The sequence below is a fragment of the Phyllostomus discolor genome, chromosome 8 (assembly GCF_004126475.2).
Source record: "Phyllostomus discolor isolate MPI-MPIP mPhyDis1 chromosome 8, mPhyDis1.pri.v3, whole genome shotgun sequence".
Classification (NCBI taxonomy): Eukaryota; Metazoa; Chordata; class Mammalia; order Chiroptera; family Phyllostomidae; genus Phyllostomus; species Phyllostomus discolor.
This window is the reverse complement of record NC_040910.2, coordinates 103425656-103440297: the sequence shown is the minus strand read 5'-3', so window position 1 is coordinate 103440297 and position 14642 is coordinate 103425656. Positions and strand designations below refer to the sequence as shown.

General features: G+C 56.3%; 1 protein-coding gene across 1 annotated transcript; it reads left to right on the top strand.

The window, feature by feature from the left end:
- Window positions 1-1089: 1089 nt before the first annotated feature.
- Window positions 1090-13237, top strand: TBX21 (T-box transcription factor 21). The gene is made up of 6 exons (XM_028520566.2): window positions 1090-1802; window positions 10235-10389; window positions 10755-10876; window positions 11404-11562; window positions 11710-11771; window positions 12016-13237. Exons 1-6 carry the CDS (start codon window positions 1309-1311, stop codon window positions 12632-12634), a joined length of 1611 nt encoding a protein of 536 aa, XP_028376367.1. The 5' UTR covers window positions 1090-1308; the 3' UTR covers window positions 12635-13237.
- The last annotated feature ends 1405 nt before the right edge of the window (window positions 13238-14642 follow it).

Here is a 14642-nt window from a genome sequence, read left to right as displayed (position 1 = left end):
GGAGACTGACACAGTCCTGACTTGACTGTTACTGCTGAAGTTTTCTATGTAAGTATGTTTTATCTTTATAGTACAGGAAAACTCCCAATGATGCTATTTTCAGGGTTTTTTTTTGGGGGGGAGGGTAATTTTCATCATAACAGGAATAGAACTACATTAGTCAACAGACAAGGAAAAATACAGACACAAGAGCCCTGGTCCCGGTGCCCGAGCAGCCCTCCAGAACGGGCGGTAGGTTTCCTTCCCGCCACCTGGCCTCTGCATCTGTTCCAAGCAGCTTCTCCGCCTCCGTGTTAACAGTACATTGGAGGTCGCTGCACAGGGACCCGTCTCATGACAGGCCCACAACCCCTCTGAAAAGTGGATCGGCTTCCCCTAGCCTAGGAATGAAGCCCTTGAGGCTGACTTTCAGGCAAGGAAGGTGGTTTGCCCAGGGCACACACACCTGAGTGACATGCACAGCCAATCCTGAGACTGGGCACTGGCGGCCCAGCGCTACTTAAGAGTGCCCTTCCAGCCACAGCCCAGGTGAGGGAGCTTTGGTGGGCCCAGCCCGGCCCAGGGCCCTGCAAGCCCGTGGCTGTGGTCAGATGTAGTCCCCAAGGCACAAGGTTCCAGGCCTGGCTCTGACGCAGCCCGCTGGGCTTCGGGCTGGGAGAAGGAGCGCCCCCACGTCTCGCAAAGCCGCTGAGCGCAGAGCCTGGACACACTGGGCACCCATGAAATTCGCGGTCGAAGTAGCTCTGGGCCTGCGAGCGCGGCGAGAAGGCCAGTCGATTCCCGTCTGAGCCATCACCGAGGGCTTCCCATAGGAGGGAGCCTTGAGCTGAGGCTTCAAAAGCGGTTGGACTTTCCATGAGTGTCCAGAGAAGGGACAGGCTGGCGTTTCAGGTAGAGGGACTGACTCTCCCAGGAGGCAAAATCTTTAAGCGCGGATGAGGGGTGGCGGGGACTCTCTCGTCTACGCGGCGGGGGCCTTCCAGTCCTAGCCGCCCGCCTAGGTTTTGCCACGAGGGGGCGGGGTGAGGCGGGGCGGGGCCGAGGTGGCGGGTGTATGGGGGATCCAGAGAGCTTCATAAAGCCACAGCAAAGGCGCCGCGACGCTAGTGACAGTGGCCCGCTGGAGAGGGAGACCAGGAGCTGCTGCGCGCCCGCCAAACGCGGGCGCAGGACCCAGGCGTCCGAGCCCGGGTTCCGGTGGGGCCCCCGCCCCCGGGGCCCCCGCCCCCCAGCCCTAGACCCTCTGGGCCGCCCCCGCGCGAGGGGGCCGGCCCTCGACGGCCGCGGGAAGGTGCCCGCCCGCCCCGTATGGGCATCGTGGAGCCGGGCTGCGGAGACATGCTGACGGGCACCGAGCCGATGCCGGCGAGCGACGAGGGCCAGGCGCAGGGCGCCGACCCGCAGAACCGCTACTTCTACCCGGAGCCAGGCGTGCAGGACGCCGCCGAGCGCCGCGCGGGCGCCAGCCTGGGGGCGCCCTACGCCGGGGGCGCCCTGGTGCCGGCCCCGCCGGGTCGCTTCCTCGGAGCCTACACCTACCCGCCCCGGCCGCAGGCCGCCGGCTTCCCCGGGCCCGGAGAGCCCTTCCCGCCGACGTCGGGTGCCGAGGGCTACCACCAGCCCGGGGACGGCTACCCGGCCCCGGACCCGCGCGCCGGGCTCTACCCGGGGCCGCGCGAGGACTATGCGCTGCCGGCCGGGCTGGAGGTGTCCGGGAAGCTGAGAGTCGCGCTCAACAACCACCTGTTGTGGTCCAAGTTCAACCAGCACCAGACGGAGATGATCATCACCAAGCAGGGACGGTAAGTGAAGCGCGCGCCACAGCGCCTACCGGCTCGCCTCGGTCCCGCCCGCCCGGAACTCGGATGCGTGGTTTTTTGGTGTTTTTTTTTTTTTCTTCCCTTATCTCTCTCTTTTTCTGTCTAGACGTTGCTAGTTCCTCCATGCCCCTCGCTGTTTTGGTTTAGGCTGCCGAGGGATGGAGAGGGGCTGGTAACGAAAAGTTCTGGGGGTTGTTTACTCCCGGGAGACGACACCAGCCAGCAGAACTCAAAGGGAGATGCAGGAGAGTGGGTGCGATGCGACTTACCTCGGTTCAGGGAAATGGTGTTTAGGGGTTCACCCAGAATCGGTGTGTGTGCCCTGCTCTCTCCCTGAGTCGAGGTCGCAGTGAGCAGGCGGGGAGCTAGTGCTGTGGGTCTGACAGTGCCGGACACCCTTCAGTCCTGGTGTGTGGGGAAATGGAGGGAGGGCGCAGAGACTCGCACGGTAGCCGGCACCACCCCAGCCCTCATCTTCGGGGCCCCTGGTGCCCACCTCTCCCAGCCTCTTTGCTGCTGCTGCTGCTGTTTGCAGGTCAGCTTGGGGAGGGGTGGTAAGACCAGGATTTGGTGACATGGAGACACAGTCGCCAAGTTTCCTTTCCGGTAGTACTTTGAGATCATATGTCTGGTGTCTGTGTGTGTGTGTGTGTGTGTGTGTGTGGTTTGGGGGTTGGTAGAGTGTGCAGGGGGGCACAGATCCCTTCCAGGAACACGCTGCTGCAGGAGGGCCCAAATGCCCCTGGGCCCAGAGCAGGTGAGGCTAACCTATGGTCCCAGCTGGCAGGCGGTCCCATGGTCTGTACCCTTCCAAGTCTGTCCCCTGAGAGCCTGTCCACAGCCCTGTCCACATATTCATTGGTCCAGCCTGCAGGACCCATGGCTTAGGTCGCCCTGGGCTCAGTGCATGAGAGGCAGGGTTTGGGGCTGAGAGTGCTGCTTCCGGAGACAGTGAGCCTCCTGAGTGGGGGGAAGAAAGAGAAACTCACAACTGGTGTGGTATTTGTTTAGTAAGCAAGATGCTGAGCCGTCCCTGCCTGTGTCTGGCTGTGAGAGTGAGCACCCACCTTTCTCAGGGGGCTCGCGTGGGCAGGGGACCGGCAAGGGCCTGTCTGTGGAGAGGCTGCATCACCAGTGGGCCTGGGAAGCGTTTGAGAGTCCAAACCAAGTATGGGGCTTGGGGCGTAAGAGCAGAGAGGCCGCCCTGGGCCTGGGATTGGCGTTCATTCTGGGTGTTGCTGGAACATCCTTCCCTCCCGATCATTTCTGTGGGTGGCCGGGGGTTGAGGGACCTACCTGTCCACCAGCCACAACCGGCTCAAGTCGCTGAGCTGTTCCTCTTTCCCTGGGACAGACCCAGGAAAGCTGGCGTTTTCTTCGATGGCACGACCTTCATCTCCTAAGCCTTCTGGAAATTCCTCTCTGCTCTCCCGACCCTGGCTGTCCTGGGCACACCCTGGCAAAGCCCAGGCTCCTAGTCCCGTTGTGTCTGAACTGGAGGGGCCCAAAACATCTGCTCCAGGCCCCTCCCCGAGCAGATGAGGAAACAGGCCCAGAGACAGTAAGGGACTCTTCGAAGTTTACACAGCACACCTGTCACCGGCAGAACTGGCACCAGGGCCCAGATGGTTTCTGCCTGGGTTTCTCCCGTGGCCGGAGTAAAAACAGTACCCACGGTGTCCGAAGGCCTTGATGCATTCAGAGCGCTTTCACTTCCATTATTTCTCTGTGCGCTGGGTGGGTCAAGTGGTCCCCTCAGTGTACAGCTGAGGGCACTGAGGCGCAGGGGCAGTCAGCGGCTTACATTCAGTCACACGGAGACCTGAACTTGGGCCTCCACCCTGTTGTGGGGTGGGGAAGCCTTGGCACCCTGGGGCCTGGCCTGGGTCTTCCCCCAGCCGCCGCCAGGCCCTGGCCCCTGCAGTCTCGAGAGATGGGGTGGACAGAGCATCAGCCAGAACTGCAGGGGCCTGGGGGGTGCCAGGCCGGCTGCGGGTCTGCCCAGGCTGTTTCGGGAGGTGTCTCGGGGGCTGCCTTTCTGAGTGTGGGCCCCTCTCTGTGCCCCTACGGCCTCCTCCTTTCCTTCAGGTTCCTGCTAAATAATTCTCTCCTGACACATTTTGTTGTCTCCTATTTAGATCCATACACTTTTTATCTTTATTTTTTATTATATGCGCTATTACAACAGGGCCCACATTTCCCCCTTTGCCCACCTCCACCCAGCCCCCGCCTCACCTCCCTCAGGCCACACTTTTTTTCATGATGAAAAATTCCAGTACAGTTGACCTTTGAACAATACAGGTTTGAACTGAGCGTGTCCACTTATATGCCTATTTTTTTTCTTTTTGGAATCAAAGATATTTTATAATATAATGTTATATTAATTAATTAATATAACTTTTAAAATGTAACTTATTTTTATTTTTTCTATTTTTTTCAATAAATGCTATACATGCACTAACTCGTCCTTATGATTTTCTTAGTAACATTTTCTTTTTTAAAACTATGATACATTTATTTTTTTAAAGGTTTTATTTATTTATTTTTAGACAGAGGGGAAGGGAGGGAGAAAGAGAGGGAGAGAAACATCAGTGTGTGGTTGCCTCTCACACCCCCCCCCCCACTGGGGGGACCTGCCCTGAAACCCAGGCCTGTGCCTTGACTGAGAATCGAACTGGCAACTCTTTGGTTCATAGCCCGTGCTCAGTTCACTGAGCCACGCCAGCCAGGGCTCGTAACATTTTCTTCTCCCTAGCTTACTTGATTATAAGGATACAGTATATATGTGTCAATAGGTTTTTTTATGTTATCTGTTCAGCTTTGATTACTGGTCATTAGTCCTTAAGTGTTGGGGGAGTCAATGGTCGTAAGTAAATTTTCAACTGCACGGGGGTTGGTGCCCCTCACCAGGCCAACAGTGTGCATCGCAGTGAAGAGAAAGACGTAACGCCCCCCCACCCAGCCCCAGCTCCAGCCCCAGCAGCTGTGGACGCCCGCTCGGTCCTGTTTCCTCCTCAGCCTCGCGCCCTCCACCGCCGCCCCTCTGGCCGGCGACTGCGTTGGTGATGATGTTGAGAACTAGTTAGTAGGTAGGTCTTAGACACCGTACTATGGCATCCTTAAATATTTCTTTATGCACCTCTAAAAGTGACTTTTTTTAAAAGATTTTATTTATTCATTTCTAGAGAGGGAAGGGAGGGAGATAGAGAGAGAGAGACAGAGAAACTTCAATGTGCGGTTGCTGGGGGTCCTGGCCTGCAACCCAGGCATGTACCCTGGCTGGGAATCGAACCTGGGACACTTTGGTTCCCAGCCCGCGCTCAATCCACTGAGCTACGCCAGCCAGGGCTTAAAAGTGAGTTTTTAAAAAATAACCACAATGCCATTAGCAAACCCGAAAAAGAAATGCCTAAATAGTGTCCACTTTCCCTAATTTTTCACAAGCGTCTAATGTGTGTGTTTTCTCTAACCCTCCGGCTGGGGCCCACCTAGAAGGACTGCTCCGGACGCCACGGGCTCCCTGTCGGAAGAGGACAGTGGCCCCTCACCGTTTCCTTTCATGCCTCCCCGTGGATCAGGCCCCAGGAGCCCCACGGTGGGGTGGCAGGGATGGGGGACACAGCACCCCCAATTCCGTCCCACCAGCCCCGCACCTACGAGGTGGGCGGCCATTTTCTTCTGCTGCTGCCTTCTGAGAGGCAAGGGCTGGGCTCAGAGAATAGCAACCTTTCTGACCCCCTGCCTTGGCAGGATGGCCTGTCCCTCCGTGGGTTCCAGTGACCTGCCAGTCACCACCACAGCACCCACGGCCTTCTTCCTTTTTGAAAACTCCTTCCAGCCCAGGCTCACCCACAGCCCCACCGCCTTTTGCGTTGAGCTGACTCACTTGCTCCCAGATCCTTCCTCTCCCTCCCACCCCTGAGTGCCGGCCAGTGACACAGGGCTTGCCCTCCTCCCGGGGCAGGAACCCGGCGGGGGGCAGGCGGTGCTTCCCGGCTCAGAGACTGGTGCAGGCAGCTCAGGTGCAGCTGGGAGGGGGAAATTGAGGACAAACTGAGGGACTGGCTAACCGGAGACTTTGATGCTCAAGTGCGCACGTTTGGGGAGACTTGGGGTGCCTGGTGGTGCCCACCCAGACTTGTTGTGTGTTTCTGTGCGGCCCTGTGCTTGTGCTATGAGTGTGTTGCCGAGCGTGTAAGAGTTGACGGTAGACATTCTCAGCAGAGGAAGAGAGAGGCTGATGTCTGTGTGTGTGTGTGTGTGTGTGTGTGTGTGGGTGGGTGTACATTAATTGCTGGCAATCCCCACTTTTTTGGGTGTGATTAGTTGATTATTATAATTAAGATCACTCTGGGTAAGTCTCTCGTTAACTAGCTCAATTTGCATCTGTGTGCGCCTGTGGGGAGCGAGGGGTGGATGCACCAATCTCGGCCCCGCACAGCCCTCCGTCGCCGGCCTCGCAGCCCTTGTGGTTTCCCCTTCTCTACGTTCCCACTTCCAAGAACTTGAAAAATCTTTCCAAAGTACTTTTACCTTTAAGGCTGCTCTCCCCTGGGCCGACCGGCTTCGTTTCTCTTGGGGCAGGTGAAAACAGTCTTGCTTTCTGTTCGGCCATTTGCTCGCGGCTGTCTGATTCCTGTGAAGTGGGTCTGAGTTGGTGGGAGGAGGAGACCCCTTGGTTGCAGAATACACTTTCTGAGCCCAAGCTGGCGTAGCTCAGTGGATTGAGCGCGGGCTGTGAACCAAAGCATCACAGGTTCGATTCCCAGCCAGGGCACATGCCTGGGTAGCAAGCCATGACCCCCAGCAACCGCACATTGATGTTTCTCTCTCTCTGTCTTTCTCCCTCCCTTCCCTCTCTAAAAGTAAATAAATAAAATCTAAAAAAAAAAAGAATACACTTTCTGCATTTTGATGGGTACAAGGCATGGCCGGAGAACCCTCCCAAAATGTGCTGCCGATTTACACCCCTAGCAGTAGTGTACGAGAGGACGCCTCTCCCCCCTGGCCCGTAGGAGATGTTACTGATTTTGAAACACTTTGGCAACACTTTGCCAACACGACCAACTAAAACCAATGGGCCTGTGGGGACGCCTCTCCCCCCAGGCCCGTTGGAGATATTACCAATTTTGAAACATTTTGCCAACACGACTGACAAAAACCATCCCCTTTTAAATTTGTACCTAACCGTGGTGAACTGGAGCATGGCGGAGGTGTTCGGGATGGGGGAGGGTTACGATGGCCCTGCAAATATTTCAAGGCCGGGTGGTCTTTAAGGGCATCAGAGGAGTTCGGGGGCTTGGAGCCTGTCCTCTGAGAGCGGAATGGTCACTGGTCTTTTTGGGGGTCTCCGTTTGGCCCCATAGACCCATCTTTGCTCCCTGTCCTTTCCCAGCAAAGTGTCATGTAAATCTGAGGCTATTTTGGGATTCCAGCTGGTGGTGATTCTAGACTTTTAGGGTGAAATCGAGACCGCCCTTCCCCTCTCCCCTTTGCCCATCCTCTTCCTGTGTGTCCTCCATTTCCCGCTGCGAGTGGTGAGCGAGACGGACGGATGGAGACCACGGCCTGTGCTCTGCTCTCCCACCGAGGAGCTGTCACCACACCCCTTCAAGCCTCGTTTCCTTCAAGTATAAAATTGGAAATAACATTTTTTTTTGTTTTCAAAGATTTTATTTATTTCTTTTTAGAGAGGGGAAGGGAGGCAGAAAGAGAGGGAGAGAAACATCAATGTGTGGTTGCCTCTCGCGTACTCACTCCCCACTGGGGACCCGGCCTACATAACCCAGGCGTGTGCCCTGAGTGGGAATCGAACCGGCGACCCCTCGGTTTGCAAGCCAGCACTCAGTGTCCTGGAGCCACACCAGCCAGGGCAGAAATAACACTTTATCTCTCAGCGAACTGGCTGCTGCATACGTACAGGTGCAATGAATATGTTTCCTTCCCTCCCTTCAGTGCCACAAGCTTGGAGAGGAACCTAGTGACCGTGTAGGAAACGTGTGAGTGGCCTGACCACTGTGGTAGGATGAGCCGGGAGGACGGGGTTAAAAATATCCTCCCACCCTTGATTGCTCATCCCCAACCTTTGATTTCTCAAGTTGACTGGCCTGCCAAGTCCCTGGGGCCCAGGGCCTGGAACTGGAACTCTGGACTCCTGCCCCAGGGCCCTTCAGCCCGGCCGGAGGACTCCGACAGCTCAGCCTGGAAGAAGGAGGGAGGGGGGTGGGATGGGAGAGAGAGTGAGCTGAGCTTCATATCTTTTGGACATCTGAACAATGGTCAGAGCAAAGATGGAGAAGAAACTGAGGTTTGGTGTGACAATGAACTTGGCCAAGGTCATAAGACGGTTAAGTCTCTTGCTCTCAGCTCAGGAGAGTCTGAGGGAGACAGGAATGTGGTCATGGCCTCCTGGGAGATCTCCCAGGGTTATCGAGGGTGTTTCCCTGGGCCCCTCTGGGGACTAGGAACCACCCAACAGTGTTCCCGGGGCCCGGGACTCTTTTTCCCCAGGTTTCCTGATTCATGGACCAGTGCCTTTCTTCCCGTCCCAGGGAACTTCTTGTAGGAGGAGGAGGAGAGGAGTGTGTGGGAATGGAAAGTAATTGTGATGCGGGTAACTCTGACATCCTGAACACTCGGTTCTTCCTGCCTGTGTTAGAAGAGAAAGGGTGAGCCATTGGAGATGATGACGGCACTGGTGCTGGTAGAGGTGGTGGTCGTAGTAAAGGCGGTGATGCTGGGGGGCATAATTGTAGTGATGTTGGTAGTGGAGTTGATGGTGGCGGTGATGGTTGAGGTGCTGGTTGTACTGATGGTGGTGATGGAGTTGGTGATGGTGGAGGTGATGGCGGCGGCGGCGGACCAGATACTGTTGTAATGGTGATATGGAATTGATGGCTGTGGTTATGGTAGAGCTGGTGGTGTAGTGATGGTGGTGATTGGGTGGTAATGATGAGAACGGCGATCATCATAATGATGGCGATGGTTGTAAGGACTGTGGTGATGGGGGTGGTGCTGGTGAAGGTGGCGGACATGGTTGTGGTACGTACGGGAGTGCTTCTTTCTCTGGATTTATTACTCTGGCGCATGCAATGGTGCAGCATCCCAACACCAGCGTCCTCTGCCTCCCTGGGAGCCAGGGCTCCGAGCAGGAGCACTGTGCTCTGTAGAGTCCCCTTTCGGGTAGATGGGAAGGCCCCCCCCAGGACTCCAGCTACTTCTCTGAAGGCCCAGGGCATCCTGCAGACCATGGGCCCGACGGGGTAGAGCAGGCAGAGCCTGCGGACGAGTGCCGTGAGGCTGGGAGAGTGTTAGCGCTGTGAGAGCCACCGTGGAGAGAATGGGTGTCAGGCCGAGGCCAGATCAGGGCTCGGGGGGCTGTGGCGTGGGGATCTAGTAGGAACTGCCTGTGAGGGACTGGCCCGAGGCTTTGGTCCCCCCTAGGAAGCAAACCAACTTTACAGATCATGGTATGCAGCTAATGTCTAGCAAGTGACCCTCTGAAAGAAAAACATTTTTTAAAAAGATTTTATTTACTCATTTTTAGAGAGAGGGAAAGGGAGGGAGAAAGAGAGGGAGAGAAACATCTACCGATCAGTTGCCTCTTGCACGCCCTCCACCGGGGACCTGGCCCACAACTCAGGCATGTGTCCTGACTGGGAATCGAACCAGTGACTTTGCAGTTCACAGGCTGGCACTCAGTCCACTGAGTCATACCAGCCAAGGCTGAAAGGGAAACATTTTTTAAAGCTCAGATTCATAGTGTTTGCTGATTTCCATGATATAAGTACTCCTACGGTGGCTGAGTTTAAGCTGCCCACGTGGTATTACTGACCTCGGAGTTGAGAACAGCCGTGGCGTAGTGCACACACCTAGTATTTCCATGCACAGGGGCAATAGGTATAAACAACGTCAACAGCAGAGATAATAGGAGATCTGGGAAGTGATGATTTTGAGTTTTTATTGCCTCGGTTTATGTATTTTGTTGTGAGTTTGTATAACTTAATTTTTTATTTTTTAAAAAATTTTACTTATTTTTAGAGAGGGGGGAGGGAGGAAGAGAGGGAGGAAACATTGATGTGCAAGGGATACATCGATCAGTTGCCTCTTGCACATCCCTAGCTGGGGACCCCCTCTGCAACCCAGGCATGTGCCCTGACTGGGAATTGAACCGGCGATCGTTGGGTTTGCAACCCGATGCTCAATCCAGTGAACAACACCAGCCAGGGCTATATAACTGAATTTTTAATTATGGCTGTTTCACAAAAGGCTGGCAAACTTTCTGAACATTTTCAGTTGGCTCTCAGGAGGGGCGCAGGCTGACTCCGGTACACCACGGACGGCCTTTGCACACGGCGTGGCCGTCCGAGGGACTGCGGCTGATGGATATTGCTTGGTCTGTTTGTTCTCTCCAGACGGATGTTTCCATTCCTGTCATTTACTGTGGCGGGGCTGGAGCCCACCAGCCATTACCGGATGTTCGTGGACGTGGTCTTGGTGGACCAGCACCACTGGCGGTATCAGAGCGGCAAGTGGGTGCAGTGCGGAAAGGCGGAGGGCAGCATGCCAGGTATGCACCCCGTTTGGGGGAGTGGGCACTCTTTCTCCAAGACTGGGCGCCCCCTGGTGGATCCAGAGGGAATCCCCACACCCCTGCACACGACACCTAGGATTCAGGGCCGCATCACACTCGTTGCCATCCTATCCCACCTCGGCTCCTCCCACTTCTCGCTTCCGTTCTGTTTGCCATCTCTTTTCTGCTTTGCTCTGGCCTGTCTTCTCCTCCGTCCTCTGCCCACGCCTCCCTTCGCCCGGCCTCGTCTGGTTGTTCCCCCGCGTCCTTTTTGACATCCCTTTCAGGACAGGCAAAGGAGGCCCACATCACTGCGGGTCTGGCCCGGGGGCTGCGTGCCAAACAGGGTTAATTGTCCGCAGGAAACCGCACGTACGTCCACCCAGATTCCCCCAACACTGGAGCCCACTGGATGCGCCAGGAAGTGTCGTTCGGGAAACTGAAGCTCACAAACAACAAAGGGGCCTCCAACAATGCGACTCAGGTGCGACTCCCCAGCAAGGGTTAGCCCCGCCCCCAGCCCCGGTCCGGAGGCCGCAGGGCTGTCCTGCAGGCTGATAGTGTTTTCTGGGGGTCACTGTTCTTCCTCTCGAACTCTGTTTCCCCCCCACCCACCGCGAGGGGAAGATGAGATTGGAAGAAGCTGAATCTCAGGGCAGGCGGGTGCCACATTCAGGCCGACACAGGCCAAGCCGGTCTGGGGCTTCCTCCACCAATCCCCAGCTGCCCTCACTCGGGCCCCATGCCGGGCGTGGAGGGGGCACCTGTGATCCCAGGGAATGGTTGCCCTGAACAGCCCTGTTTGTGCTAATACCTCGGTCACAGTGGACATCTGGGGACAGGAAATGGGGCGAGAGGGTAGAACTGGTGCCTCCAAGGAGCTGGGGGCTGGAGTTGGAAGGCCGGGGAGAAGTTGTGTGGTGGCAGGGCAAGGGATTGGACACAACGAGCTCAGATTGGGGGCGTGGGGGTCCTCCCCCCCACCCTCACATCCTTCCTGCTCTCTCTCAGATGATTGTACTCCAGTCCCTCCACAAGTACCAGCCCCGGCTGCACATCGTGGAGGTGAACGACGGAGAGCCAGAGGTGGCCTGCAACGCTTCCAACACGCACACCTTTACTTTCCAAGAAACCCAGTTCATTGCCGTGACGGCTTACCAGAATGCCGAGGTGAGGGCTGCCCTGGCACCGAGTGTGGGCCTGAGCCAGGGAGGGGAAGGATGGGGACAGTGGGGCCCCAGTCTCCCTTGGGAGGGATTTTGGAAGTTTCCTAGCTCCACACTCAGGACTCAGGACCCTGTTTTCCCTCCTCTCTAGATTACTCAGCTAAAAATTGATAATAACCCTTTTGCCAAAGGATTCCGGGAGAACTTTGAATCGTAAGTGCTACTGGTTTTGACCCACCTTTGCAGAGGCCTCCTCTGGGCCCCTCCTGAGACTGGGTGGGACCCCAGATGTGCTCAGTACGCGTCCTCCTCTGCCCTGAGGCTGCGGGAGGCGGGGTGGGTGCTGGAGAGGGGGCGGGCCAGGGAAGAAGGGTCTAGGGTGGGATGTGCAACAGGCAGGCTCACTGGTGGCCGGCACGCTCTTGAATGCTGTCTTCTTGCCTCCCATGTTTTTTAGCATGTATGCATCTGTTGACACCAGTGTCCCCTCTCCGCCTGGACCCAACTGTCAACTGCTCGGGGGAGACCACTACTCTCCGCTCCTACCCAACCAGTATCCCGTTCCCAACCGTTTCTACCCTGACCTTCCCGGCCAAGCCAAGGATGTGGTCCCCCAGCCGTACTGGCTGGGGGCCCCCCGGGACCACAGCTACGAGGCCGAGTTTCGCGCAGTCAGCATGAAGCCCGCATTCCTGCCCTCGGCTCCTGCGCCCACCATGTCCTACTACAGAGGCCAGGAGGTCCTGGCGCCTGGAGCTGGCTGGCCCGTGCCCCCCCAGTACCCTCCCAAGATGGGTCCAGCCAGCTGGTTCCGCCCCATGCGGACTCTGCCCATGGAACCCGGTCCCGGTGCTTCAGAGGCTCGGGGGCTGGAGGACCAGGGCTCCGCCTCGCTGTGGACTGAGATCACCCCCATCCGGCCGGAGTCTGGGGACTCAGGGCTGGGCGAAGGAGACTCTAAGAGGAGGCGTGTGTCCCCCTATCCTTCCAGCGGCGACAGCTCCTCCCCTGCTGGGGCCCCTTCTCCCTTCGATAAGGACACTGAAGGCCAGTTTTATAACTATTTTCCCAACTGAGCAGGTGACTCCGGGAAAAGGAACAGAAACAGTGTCGTTAGGTGAGAGGACGTCACCTAACGGAGACAACAGACAGACTGAGGACCGAGCAGTCCCCAGCTCCCTCCGACCCTTCTCCTTTTGTAGCTGACGGAGAAAGAGCGGGGCCCCAAAGGATTCCTGGCTGCTTCTTGGCCCACGGTGAAACCCGAAAGGCGTGTTCCCGCCCTTGCCTGTGCCCTAACTACAGTCATTTACCTGGTGCTGCTTCCGGCTGCGGGTCCGCAGCTGGAGAAGAGAAAACGGAACAAGAAGGTCTCGGACACAAAGGAGCGCCCTCTGTTCTGAGGGGCGGGTGCAGGATTTGGGTGGGGAATTGAAGGTTCAGTTCTCTTCCTCTGCAGAGGAACTTGCAGCATTTCTGTTTGCATGTGTGTGAATCCCTGATCTGAAAATAAAGAGACACGAATTTTATAACCGTCAGCAGGCCGAGGTCAGGGGGAGGACCCAGGTGACTTTGGGCAGCTGGAGCTGCTCAGAGACAGCCAGGTCCAAGGGAGGGACTGGGGATGAGGGGTGGCGCACATCTGAGAAGCAAGGCCCTGGGGCAGCTTGGTGACGTGTGCCCGCACACTTGTTTCCTTTTTTATTTTTGGAATGGGGTGGCTATTTATTATACAGAGAATGATGCCTGGATATATTTCTTTGTCTTCATCACTTTCTGAAAATAAACACGAAACTGTGGAGTGTATCCTGCTGTGGTGCCCGGGTGGGGGACTGAGGGGCTCTGCTGGGAACTACAGGGGGCACTGAAGTTGTCCTGCGGGCTCCGGAGCAGGACTTCCGAAGAACCTGCACCCCCTGGAAGACCAGAGTGACCTCCTTCAGGGGCTACTCCGTGTTAGAGCAAGAACACACGTCCTTCCCACCTTCAGTGCGCCGGTCGATGGTGTGTGCCGCTTCGTAAGGCGCCTTGGGACAGAGAACCATCCCGCTGCCTGTGTGTACGTCCTGGCCTGCGTGAGGGCGAGGCCAGAGGGCGCGGTCGGGGTCGGGGTGGGCGCCGGGGCTCTGAGGGGGAGGAGGGCCTTGATTTCTCTTTGCATTTGTAGCGACTTTGGCTCTCCATCTTCATCTTAGGGTTGCTCAAGGGTTAAAGGAGCCAATGTAAATTGGCCCACACGACATTGCTGTTTTTGTAGGTCAAGAACAGCCAAATACTGGCGATTTTAAGGAGTTTAAGCAATGCAGAAAAGTAGAAAAGCAGCAAAAATGATCCCAAATCTAAACACCCAGCAATAATTATCATGAACGTGAGGTGGATTAGATGGAAAGACAGACTTTTACAAAATTGGAAACATACTGAAGATGCTGTTTCTTAACTCAACACAGCTGAATTTTATTTGACAGAGTTGGTAACAACAACAAAACCCCCAAACCTGTCTAATAAACCATCAAACATCCCCCCCAAAAACTTGCAGGGGAGTGAGGAGGATGGCTGAACTCAAGATTAAGGCGTTACCCTGGGTCTGTTTGGAGCCTGGCAAGCTTGGCTCTGCTCACAGTCCGCATCTCTCCCTTTACGGGTCCCTACCCAGAGGCCAGGTTCATCCCCACCCAGTCAGCAGAAGGAAAAGAGAAGGAGACATATTTGGGTTGGGACCACTCCCTTCGGTTTGAAAGCTCAGCATTTTGTAAATGACACCGGGAGTTCCGCCACACTGCGCCCCGTGTGTGCAGACTGCGCCTCCGCCGTCCCACCCTCCGGCTGTCACTCTCTGGAGGTAACAGGACCGCCTTGGGCGTGCTTCCTCTCCCGGGGAGCTGTGGCTGGTGATCACGACGCTCTCCCCCACACTGATCGTGGGGGGGCTCTGGCCACGTCGTTGTATAATGAGGTGAAGGGAGCTGCGATGGAGTCGCATTCCGTCATTTTTTCCCAGAAGCCTGGCTGTGTGTGTTTTGCTGCTGTGTCGTGAAGGTTCATTACTATTCTTTCTTCTCTATGAAATGTACTTTTTACTGATAT

Excerpts from the sequence above, each read along its gene's own strand:
- TBX21 (XM_028520566.2), top strand. The coding sequence starts at position 1,309 with ATGGGCATCGTGGAGCCGGGCTGCGGAGACATGCTGACGGGCACCGAG. Across the intron at positions 11,563-11,709 it reads CGGCTTACCAGAATGCCGAG|ATTACTCAGCTAAAAATTGA; the intron begins GTGAGGGCTGCC and ends CCTCCTCTCTAG. Across the intron at positions 11,772-12,015 it reads TTCCGGGAGAACTTTGAATC|CATGTATGCATCTGTTGACA; the intron begins GTAAGTGCTACT and ends CATGTTTTTTAG.